The sequence below is a fragment of the Magallana gigas genome, chromosome 2, assembly GCF_963853765.1.
Source record: "Magallana gigas chromosome 2, xbMagGiga1.1, whole genome shotgun sequence".
Taxonomy (NCBI): domain Eukaryota; kingdom Metazoa; phylum Mollusca; class Bivalvia; order Ostreida; family Ostreidae; genus Magallana; species Magallana gigas.
The window spans coordinates 16,000,457-16,012,991 of NC_088854.1; the positions used below are offsets into that span (position 1 = coordinate 16,000,457).

Below are 12,535 nucleotides of genomic sequence, written 5' to 3' on the forward strand. Positions count from 1 at the left end.
ACAAAACTTGCAATAACTTCGTAAAATGCATGGATACCATGAAAAATTCTTTTTATTTTATTTCAATTATAAAGTTTGAAGGATGAATTACATTTTTAGGATGAAAATAAAATACTTGAGGCTGAGGATCGGAGAATTTTAATGCATTGACACTGTAAACATTTGGAATAAAATATATACTAGTAATCTACAATGTATGCAAATTAAGTTTTTTGAACATAAGACAAGATAAATATCTGAAAACTTTTAAATTAAAATATTTCCAATTTTACTTCAATTTTTAATATTTTGCTGGTTATGAATGGCACAGACCCCGATGCCAAAATCTAGATACTAATATTAGTATACTAGTATTTTATATGTACATGTATATATTTAAACAATATTTTCAAGGTAAAGAAAAAAAAGGTTTTTCTTTATTCGTATATGGGGTTCCTCGACTCTTTAACAAATCTTTTATTATTCACAGTTAATTTAATGTCTTCTTATTTAAACAATAAAATGCTTTCTTTGGGGATTCATTCGGGATATGAATATGATGTAAATATATATGCATAATTAATTTTAATTTGCATTTCTGGTTAATCACTATAAGAATCTATTAAAAACAAAACACTTGTATTAGTCGGTAAAGATCATGGATCAAGGTTACGCGGAGTGTACAGAGTCATTCCAGAGGATAACTAAAGATGACTAATGGTTTTTTTCCATGAAACTACCAATGTTTTTAACTTAGTAAAACATGCTAAAGAAAATCAGTGACGTAGCTACATTGAGGCACTGTAAGCACGTGCTTACCGATCTAATGTCTATTCAATCTAATCTAATACATTTTACCATATCAAAATTACTGCCGTCTTAATTAAATATTGTGCTATGTTGGATATATATTGGGGGGGGGGCGGGGGGGGGGGGGGGGCTGCTGTTTCCCAGATCCCCTTCTTACAAATATTTTGTCCCTAGCTACGCCACTGAAAATTATTTGGTTCAATTTGTTCCGTACAAACTATGTTATTTTTTTTTCAATTGAGAATCATTACACTGACAAGATTGAAAACTATCATCACATAATACGTAGGTCGTAAAATATTTCAGAGATAAAACCCCTGCGCATATCAGTGTTCACTGACGAAAATATGTACGGAAAACATTATTTAGTGGCAATGATTTTCAGCTGTTGCCTGGCCTTCGTCTTCCGGATATATTCGCTCCACATTCGCTGGCTTTGGTTCCGGTTCCGGTGTCTCAGGGTTCTCGGTTTCATTTGACTGTATCAAAGGTTTGTTCGGAAATATGGGAGGGAGCTTTGGAGTCAGGTCGCTTGTCTTTTTAGATTGATCCTCTTCTTTGGATGTTGTTGGGCCTAATAGAAAAAGATTTAGTTTACCGATAATAGGAGAAGCGCTCTTTGTTTACAAGAAAGTTTCAATTAACCTTTGTACAACATTTATTCTGAAGCTTAATCTTGTCGATAGAAAATGACTAAATCAAAATCAAATTAAAATAAACTTACGACTCTTTGATTCTTTCGTATACACATCCAGTTCCCTGAATGAAGAAATAATGAGCATGCGTAAATATTGCAAAACACCCGTCAAACTTACCGCCAGAGTCAAGTTACATGGTTTCAAGTTTTAATGTTTATTGACTTATCAGGGCACTTACATCATTCTGATTTTATTCTTGTATTTCATGTACAAAACCACACCCAAGAACACCGCTCCGGCGACCAGAAGAATGCCCAGGACAATCAGAAAATAGTAGAAACCACTCTGCCCTCCCGTTTTGTTAATCACTGAAAGAACAAGGAATACGAGAACATTCAGATTTCACTGACAATATTTATTTCTGACAAGCTGCACGAAATTTGACGCTTTAAGAAATTGACGATAATTTTTTTCTTAAAATTGTTTTATACATGCGTAAACGGTTTTCCTAAAGCTGAGCAACTTGAAGCAGTCTTACCACAAGTTTGTGACTGTGATGACATCGTGTACTTAATTCCTGGACTCATCACCGAGGAACCCGTTTGGTTCGAATATCTACAAAATTCAGGGTACTCGGTCGCATACAATACAGAACCTGAGGTCTGGGTAGCCTACAAAATAACAAAGGGTTAAAAAAAGTAATCAAGAAATACGATTTTTGACGCCAATGTATAATATTTCCTAAAAGATAAAAATAAGAAACGTTAATTATATATATCATTGTATATCTTTTAACTTGAAGCAAACTTATTTGGAAAAAAAACCCTGCAAATATCGATCATAGCTGGCTAATAGTGGTTATCTCTACAAACAACAAATATTCATTCAGTCATACGATTGGTTGACCATATGAATGGGAGTAGCCACTTCTTACTAAGCAGGTTGACCTGTAGGTGGTGCCGGAGACGGTTGTGTCGTTGTTCCACACAATGGTGTAAGTGACGTCACCAATGGTCTCTGAGTGGAGGCAATAGAAGTCCCCGGAACCTGTGAAAAATACCAAATATCAACCTAGCATCGGAAACAATGTAAAGCATACAAAATATCAACCTAGCGTCGGAAACAGCACTTAGAACCATTTTAACAAGACCTTGGACTTTCAGTAGGACGTAGCTATCTATTTCTTGCGTCAAAACAAGTTTAAAATGACGCGGTTTCAAGCGAAATATGCACCGATTGCGGTCTTAGCTCAAAAGCCAGAAAAATCTTGTTGATTTCAGAGAGCCATGGCTTAGTGGCTGACAATGAAATAGACAGGCCTACGTCACATTGCGTTTAACACAACAACTTGTAGTCCAAGCTCTTGTTAAAATGGTTCTAGCATACAAAACAGTGTGAAGTGTGCAAAATATCAACCTAGCATCGAATCAGTATGAAGAGTACCATAGGAATCATTGGGCACTGGGCCTTAATCCATCGCTTTATTTGCATTAAAATATTATATATAAATGGTATTTATGGTTTTGCAATGCCATAGTTGTTCGTAAAAAACGCATCGTGAAGGCTCAAACACCCATATCACCCTCGTGTTTTGTTTTTTTGTTGTATAATGGGTATTTGACAATCAAGACAATTCTTTCATGTACTATATTGCAAACCCGTTACATGTAAAATCATCTTATTCAAATCATAGTCAAAATCTGGGCCCATGCAGCGGTGGAGCGTCTGTTTAAAATACCTATATTTAATAGGAATAAAATGATACGTCTTTCATTGTTTCCTTTCAGATATGTACTTTGGACCATTGTTCGACATCTCACACGTGTTTACAAGAAGACATTAGGGAGTCCCAGACTTTTATGTGTACCGGTATATAATCATAACTGTCTCACCTGAAAACACCAAACTTGTGGCACATGCTTGGTAGGTGGACTTGAAGCTAAGCTTCTGGGAGCACCCATCATAAGAATTTCCAGAACAAGTAGTGGTATCATCAGAGTTCTTTATCACCACAGTGGAGTACACGGCTCTAAGGTCAGAGGGACAGGATGCCTGGGCAGAACCTGTGTATATTTCACCTGTAATGAAGAAGTGTGGAATTTATAACAATATATACTATAGCTGAAGCTGCATTTTTCAAAATTTTATTCTGTTGCATAAAATGTGCTAATGTGAGTATTCTGAAGGTACCTTAATCTATTAAAACATTAGATAAGATTTAAACAATTACCCGGTAGTAAATTTCATCCGAATTTTTTTTTTACAAATGTATATAACAAACGATTTTTTTTTTGTACAAGACGACATGCAATAATGTAAGTTTGCTTCAATATTAACCTCTAAAGATACTTTTCCCCACAAAAATCAACTCGCAAACGTTTATGAAGCATTACTTTTTTGTCATTTTAAAGGAAAGATAAGATTCTGCAATAAAAAATAAAAATTTCTGGCTTTAGATCTCCAACATTGGTACAATATGAACAACATGCAGTGAAAAAAAACCAACAGACCATTAACGAAGGTTTTGTATTACGTCTTTACGATATAAACGCCTTTTAGGCAATATACATGTAAATGCTTTCTTTGATGCTTCATGCAGATATGAAGGTAGCTTAATTAAAAACGTATATAAATAAAAATACCCAACCTGCGTCAGTAGATTCAACATTTTATTTTTTCTGCAATGTTTGCTACCCTCATAGTACGTATGACACAAAAGATAATATTTACATTTACATATATTTCTGAATTATTTAATCAATTATCTATTAAAAGATCAATTTAGGTATGTGGATTATGGTTATTGTCGATTAGAAAGTTACACAACAGAAACAGCCAATTTTTTATATCTATGCGAAATCGTCATCGTTATTACTTTAAGACTGGGCTCAGTCCGTTCAAGTCCGTAGAGTTCAGTTTCTCAATCTTGCTCTAGTTTTGGTCGACCAAGGAATAATCCACGCAAAGTCAACTAGAGATGTACAAGACATCATTGATCGATGTTAAAATGGTAATTTTAGCTACTTGCTGACATTTACTTAATTTTTTTTTAAGTCACAGTGTACTTATACAAAAACAGGTCTTTTTACTTTATTGCGTAGATTTCTTGCTTGTCAGTTTAGAACTGTATAAACAACATTCGATTCTCTTAAATATTAAGAGGAAATACCTAGATGTTGTAAATACATGTATTATATTGTCATTGACTGGGTATGGGGCAACATGAAGACATAAAGACACATGCCGAAGGTCTGAAGGTCCAAAAAATTGTTTATTGTTCAAATCCCGTCAACAACTGTTTTGTTATAGCGTTCACTAGCATAATATAGCAAGTATAATTTTAAGTGGCAATTAGTTTACTCGACTATGTAAGCAAAAACTACATAACAAAATATTTATAAAGGTTTAACAATCTGAAATAACTTTTATCGCACTATATGTGAGGTAGGCTTGAGAAAGCCCTTGAATAATTCACGGACAAGGACACGCCTTTTAAGTGTCACTCACCGTCTTTGACCAATGTGATGAAAGTGTTAGCAGCATAGGGCGTGGCTCTATTGCAGGCGTCGCTCATAGAGATGTTAGTTTGTGTCATTACGCCTTTCACATAGTCGTTGATGCTCGAGTCTACCGTAGTGCCAATGAAGTACTTGTACTTTGTGGCGGACACTCGGTAGAGGTCTAAACAGATGTATGCATCAATCAGCTGACCAAATGCAATAACAGCCGTGGTTGATCTGAGAAGAAAGAGTAATGCAATAGAAATTAAATGGATATGATTTAAAAGTTCATTTTATAGCTGAAGTTTCCAGCAATTACTAGTAACCCTTAACCATTTTTTATCATTCGTCTTTATCTGAAATATTTTATAATAACTTGAAAGAAATTGAACAACCAACACGAGCTCAATAAATTAAGTTCCTCGCGGGTATTGAAAAATGATTCAATGTGAAGCATATACTCTTTGATACTATTTTTAATATCTAAAATTCTTTGCTGATTTATACAAATATGGGATAAACTTTAGCAACAACTTTTAATCAAATTTAAAAAAACGGCTAAAAAAATCATCCTCCACCACCAGACCAGAACCATAACCCAGGGGCCATGCATATAAAGCCTTTGATAGAAGCCTACATGTTCATCCTAACCATGTGTTTAGATTTCCTCTTGAATGTCAAGCAGTTAAAAAGACCATTCAATCATTGCACATTTATCATATCTCGCGTAAAGCCCAATGCCTTTGTTTTAAATATTCCACAACTCACTTTATGAGGTATGTTCTTCCACTGCTCTCGTGGCAGTTAAAATCCAGGGCGGACACCACAGCTGACATTTGAATGGGGTACTCTGTGATCAGAGAATCGTTGAAGCTCAGTGCTCCTTTATGGGAACTAACCCAGGTCCCACGGAGCTCGTCTGGAAAAGTGCATGCTGCACCTGAAAGATGTTACAGAATGATTTGTTCGTAAGCTCAACGTTAAAAAGCATCATTCAGAATAAACAGAATAGAACTATTTTAAATTTTAAACGCAGATATGTACATTTTTAAACATTGTTGGCATCACCTTTTGTTGTCGGTTATGTAGGTTCTATGAAGTAACGATTAACATTCCAAAGGATTGGCGTTAAAGTTCTTAATCCTTCACTTGATTTCTTGCAACCAACATTTGTGTTATAATATATGAAATCTAAATTTTATGAAGAAAAAATAGAAATTTCTTCCTCCATTATTAAACCATTTGACCCTATAATTATGCCAACACAACGAAATACTGCTAAGAAAACTTGGTTCATTCTGAAAATCTGTCCCGTCTTGATTCTATCCAATTGATTTCGATCCACTTTTTGTCATAATATATTTTAATACATATTTAACTAAACTTCTGATTAATGTATGCAAGTACATGTATATATGTATTATGTTGTATCTCTTGTGCCAATTTTTAAATAGTATGAGAAATTAAACTGACTTAGTTAAAAGCTGTAAGAACGTGTGACAAAGGGTACATGTAATTATCTTATCACGTGTATCCAGCACGTCATTTGTTGTTCTCCCAAGTACTTTATGTAGTACTACACATAAGACTTTATCCCATAAAAATATATTGCTATATAATATATTAGAGCATTTGAATATACTTGTTACACAATGATCATTTTCTTTTTGAAAAAAAACAACATATTTTTATATTTACTTTGTCTTCTTATATTAATAGAAAATCGGAAAAATTTTGAATGCTTGGGGTTTGAGGTAATTTTATAAAAATGAAAAATGTAAAAGATATCAAAGTAGAAAAATCTTACCGATTTTGCGTATTAACACCGTGGTTGTCAGAAGACTAAAAAAGATGTTGATATCCATCTTCCTTTATATGGCACTTGAAATTGATGCTGAAAAACTCACATATTCTCTTCAATCATGAAAAGTAAGATTCTATAGTTCACGTCATTGCAACCTTTGGTAGGCTGTTGTCAATGGTGCAGAGATTTGGCGCGAGTTTTTCTACCCTTTAATCGTCTGCGACCTCAGATTTATCCCTAGAATTAAGAAGATTAAACAAACACTAAAAAATCTTCTGTGGTGACGGACTTTATTTTATACTTTAAATCATTCTCCAAAAATACTGTCTTGTTGGTCTTGCATGAATCCGTTTATAACTTGATAAGTTGTACAATATCGGTTGTGGAAGGGTTTTCACCTAATTATTCCACAGTCAAGGTCATATTATTTAGCGGATTATAAGTATACAATCATGGTGTAAGGTACTTCTGTTCATATCCAGTCGTTACATGTAAGAAAAATTTAACCCCCCCCCCTTCCCCCACATTCCGGAGTCGATCGACTTTTCTGCATTGAGTGTACAATTACAAAAAAAGAACGTATTCCTGTGGCAATCCAAGGCTATTTTAAATCCAGTTAAAGTATTAGTGGTTTATGCTCTTGTTCGAACCGTTTCACTTTGCATTACAGGTTTCTATGTGTGAATAATGATACTATATTTAAACCCCCTTCCTACATTTCCCTTCTTTAACGGGGATTATTTTTCAATGTCTATCCCATATTTCGACTGATGCCTTCATTTACACCTTTTCGAAGACAAAGTGATTGACCCATCCCTGGATAATAATTATAAAAGAACAATTAAAAGCGTACAATACCTTTTAAACCCCCCGCGTTCAGAATCTAAGAACGATGTTGCAGCGTTACATAATATGTTCCTCTCTTGCGTCAAAGATACTTATACATTGTATGATCTTAATGTTCGCCTTCTTTACTTTTCAATTCTTTCTTCTTCTTTTTTTGCTACACAGTACAGCATGTTTAATATGACCTCGGTGCCAAAGATGGTAACTTTTGACATTACGGGTTTTAAACATCTATCGGTATTTTGGTCATAATCTCTCGGATTTAAATTATTTTTCAAAACAATCTATAGAATCGTTTTAACAAGACTTTGGATGGGATGTTACTATCTAGTTTGCTCATCAAAACAAGCTGTCATATATTGACCCCCCCCCCTTTCTTCCAGTTCGCCAAGAGAAGCTCATTAATATTGATAGACTGTCAAAATCGGAAAGGACGGTTCCATTATTAGTCCGAAATATCTGAAGTTTTCCTGGCTTTTTTAACGATTTTGATATTTTACTTGCTAGGAAAACCTGTCAAGTAAAGTATCAAAATCGTTAAAAAAGCCAGAAAAATATTTCGTACTGCTCCATCATGTGAAATCGACGCTGATTCAACTGAAGATGGACAATAATCTCAGCGAGATTCGTCGAGACTGAAAATTTTGACGAGCGTCTTTTCCGTAAAAAATTTTCAGTCTCAACGATTCTCGCTGAGATTAGTCGGACAAGTGTCATTGCTCTCAATGTATTCATATCTATTAACCAATGAATGGACAGTTAAGCATGAGCAGACCCCGCCTTCATCATATCGAAGTTTGTCACGTACTGCCAAAAGTCCAAGCTCTTGTTTAGAAGGCAAAATATGAATATTTCGCAAAAAAAAAAAAAAAATTGCAAGTAATGTTTTAAAAAGAAAAATACACCTCGTCGGATTCGAACACCCTCTCATCCATGATAAGTAAATATCCTCCACTTCACAAATAAATGAATTGCACTAAAATACATTCGTAAAAATACCCAATTTTGACTCAATTTTTTAAAATCAATAATAAAAAAATGTTTAAAAATCATTTTTTTAATTTTGAAAACATTATTAGTCATGGTTTAAAAATTAATTTGCAGCATAAAATTTATATTTTAATCAGCTTGCCATTGAAAAAGGCGTATTTTTAAGCTTTCGTCTTCTTTTCTTGAAACGGGGTTACATAACGCCAAGATTTGCAAAGAGGAATGACTCAATTCTTATAATATAATCTAATAATCTGACCTATTGCAGTGGTGCCCGAAAACCGATATATTTATTTTGTCTCTGTTTGTTCGTTTCTGTTCGTCTTTTTTTGTGTGTGTGTTTTTTTTTTTTTTGGGGGGGGGGGACTTTTCTGTCATTTTACACCATGAAAGCATGTTGATGATTTCCAAAATAAAAAAAAAGCATCAGACATAGTAAAATTTATTCATCATGTTTGTAAGTTGTAACCAGAAAGAAAAATTACACATCTCATTGTTAATTAAGAGTGATACACAGTGTTTATTTTTTCTCCTCATTCAGACCGGCATAATAAGCCTCATACTCTGGCAAGTTCTTCTTTCTGTGACCTTGCTCCACTGACCAGAAACAGTACTCTGCCCACTTGTAGTAACCAATGAAAGCTGAATGAAACAAAAATTTGCATATCAATTCATAAAATAGCAATGACAATATGATGGAATAGATTCAACTAGACTAAAAACTGTTTGTCCTATTTGTCAACGGGTTAAAGTAAGAATAAATAACTCTACCGTAGAACACACAGACAAAGCAAATTACATCTCAAATAAATTACTGTTAACCAATTTTTATTGTCGCAAAAATAAGTCGCTGCGAACCAGTTCATCTCCGGTAAATTGCGAAATAAAGTTGCTGCGAATAATAGATGGTTAACTGTTTTCAACAATCATTTGAATAATTTATTTATCTATTCCAACAAATAAAAAAAAATATTAATTTTGACATCCATATAACGCAGATATGCATCATGAATTTACAGTTATACTGCACTTCGGATCATTAAAATTCAATTTAACCAGCTTAATTCATAACATTAAAAACTTAATCATCAAGCCATGCTAGAAAATGATTAACTTCTTATAAGATGCTTTTTTACATATATTTTAAATTAAGCATGCCCCTAGAGTAGAGGGCCATTGATTGGTGAATAAAACAATACATCATGATATGTACACATTCTCTTTATTTTGTATATAAGAGTAAAATTATCTTAACATGCTATTAGCCTAACATAGCAATATGAACTTAGATATACTTTTATGTTGCACAGACATGCTTCCTTTCAAACTGTAATCAAAACTCCTCAAGAGATTCCTTACATAATAATGAAGTTTAAACAGCTTTTAATCTACATGTACGAGGGTCAATCCAAGAATACGAAGACTTTTGCCATAGATATGTTACTTAACGTCATATCAATATTAAATTTAGTTTCAAACAATTTGAAATATAAAAAGTTCAAAATTTGTATTATGTTAACAATAAACCATATTATGTTGAAAGTAATATCTCTATAAATTGGGCTTAAAACCAAATAATACTGAAACCTTGAATTAAGAATTGTCATGATATTTAATGTATCAAATAATGACAGAATATATAGTTTTGTTGAACAGATATCAGTAACTAAAGACGGATAGTCCTCTTTTAAATTGACTAAAGATATTGACAGCGCCGGACGTTACTGTGCAACGAAAAGTATAAAAAGTATGGATTTAACTTAGGGAAAAGCCTAAACAAACTTTGAAATTTCAAAGGTGGAAAATATAAGTCAAAAAATTATCTTCACGTTTGTGTTTAATTGTATTACATTTTTTGGGGTGGTGGTACATGTGTATTTGTATTTTGAACATCAAAAGTACAAATGAGAGCAGAATATCTGTAAATATTTGGTCAAAAGAATAAACAATGTCACCTGACTTCAGGGCCTTATTTACAGTAAAGGAAGAGACATGCAGTAAAAAAAAATTAAAAACTTCAAGGAACTAACTTATGAATCTCGAACTAGTGTGAACAAATTAGATTTAGATGTCAGGTGAAATAGTGCCAATTTCAATTGTATGGTGAAAAGCATTACAGACTAAGGCTGATATAAAGATTTTGTATTTCTATCAACTGTATGTTTGTCTTCTTGACGTTATTTTTTCGACCTTACCGTGCGCCGTGGTGACAAAACATGTTCTTTTTACAATCGGATAAGAAAAATACCTTTTCATCAAATGGAATGAAACTTCGTATATCAATAAAATGTTTGGTGCATAAATTAATTTGTAAGTTATGACTATTATGAAAAACATATGACAGACAGAGACATTGTCTTCGAATTTTTTGATTGACCCTCGTAGTTACATTTTATATCCTTAACTCTTTCATGTACTTTACAGAGTAATGATATTTCCTCGTATTTTAATTAGCGTAGTACATAAAATTGATAAGTTAACAGGTAACCATTTATAAATCTAAAGGAGTTTCAAGTTCAATACCTTTGCATTTATTTCCTGCAATTTATGGCTATAAAAAACCAGTATATGCTTATCAAACCAACCTCTATGGTAACACTTTTGTCAATCAGATATACACTAACTCATAATATGAATCTAATAAAATAAAACATATATTTGCCAAAAAAAGTCACTTACGAAGAACCATCCAAATATTTTTGCCATGTCGGATGGCTGCATTTCCAAATGATTTCATCGAAAACAAACCACCAAAGGCTCTCTGTTCAAAAGGTGAGAGATTATATTCCACAAACCCAACAGCATTGGGTTTCATATTATGAAACTGACGACCCATCTGAAAATTAATAGAAACAGAAACGTTAGTATCAATCGCATGTTTGGGTTATAATAGCCCTAATGGGGTACGGTATATTAGTATTCACATATCTGCATAAACATACACAAAATATAACAACTTTGGTTAGCAAGTTTTTCTGTGAACCTACAGTTTATGATATTGATCTACAAGATGTTTAGAATCTACCAATAGTGGGATAAACCAAATTTTTGTCAAAAATAGTTTTTCACTGTTTTTATAAATCTCATTTGGGATAGTACATACTGGGTTTCATCAATATTCGTTGAATACCAATTTTCGTGGATTTCTTGAAACTGTAATTTTCACTTTATCCACGAAAATTGATACCCTTGAATATTAATGAAACCACAGTATATATTATACCCCAAAAAGGCTATTATAGCCCGTTTTAGGAAATTACATGTAGTCCCAACCTCACAAAAGGAAATGTTGTGATTAAACTCTGATTAAATTTATTACATTTGATGTTATTTCGTGGAAGCGTCGGTTTTCAGTTTCAGTAAAAAAAAGAACTCTTTCAAAATATGTTTTCGTTTTCGTGTGTTCTTTCTCATTGAAGGTTTACATAGTTCGCTTTTAGAATATTCTGTTTATGATATGGGTTTGGAAAAAAAACTCAACCATTTAATTGTAATGAAGCCTTTTATGATTGAGTGCTTAGAATGCGCTAACAATTGACTGATTTTCAATTATAATTGATTTGAACATCATTAATTTTTATTGAAATTAAAATCGCCAGTACATTGTGACATCATTATTCGTATATAATTTTATGTGTTGATAAAATGACGTCACAATGTACTGGCAAGAAATGGTATTCGACAAAAACTGAGGCGAGTTCAACAAAGCAAGCGCTCACGAGCGCTCGCCAAAATTCCCTATACCCGCAATACAAATTTTGGCGAGCGATCGCGAGCGATCGCGAGCGCTCGCTCTGTTGAACTCGCCTCTGGTCGCACGCCAGTATGGTTTCCAGTTTCTGACAGTCTGTGGCATTCATAAACAGTAAGTGTTGGTTGGTCCCCCTTTAAAAAATCCTATCATTAGTTATAAAAACATATGTTATCTTTTGATTGAAAAATTTTAATTTTCAAAGTAACTGCAATGC

The 12,535-nt window shown here is 33.3% G+C and overlaps 1 protein-coding gene across 1 annotated transcript; it reads right to left on the reverse strand.

The window, feature by feature from the left end:
* Window positions 1-906: 906 nt before the first annotated feature.
* On the reverse strand, window positions 907-7,151 carry LOC105343628 (uncharacterized). The gene is made up of 9 exons (XM_011451062.4): window positions 6,735-7,151; window positions 5,696-5,867; window positions 4,935-5,164; window positions 3,320-3,505; window positions 2,362-2,474; window positions 1,966-2,098; window positions 1,666-1,795; window positions 1,514-1,548; window positions 907-1,363 (listed from the first exon to the last, which is right to left on the reverse strand). Exons 1-9 carry the CDS (start codon window positions 6,790-6,792, stop codon window positions 1,155-1,157), a joined length of 1,266 nt encoding a protein of 421 aa, XP_011449364.3. The 5' UTR covers window positions 6,793-7,151; the 3' UTR covers window positions 907-1,154.
* Window positions 7,152-12,535: the final 5,384 nt, after the last annotated feature.

Excerpts from the sequence above, each read along its gene's own strand:
- LOC105343628 (XM_011451062.4), bottom strand. The coding sequence starts at position 6,792 with ATGGATATCAACATCTTTTTTAGTCTTCTGACAACCACGGTGTTAATA. Across the intron at positions 5,868-6,734 it reads GGTGTTAATACGCAAAATCG|GTGCAGCATGCACTTTTCCA; the intron begins GTAAGATTTTTC and ends AACATCTTTCAG. Across the intron at positions 1,796-1,965 it reads ATCACAGTCACAAACTTGTG|TGATTAACAAAACGGGAGGG; the intron begins GTAAGACTGCTT and ends TTGTTCTTTCAG.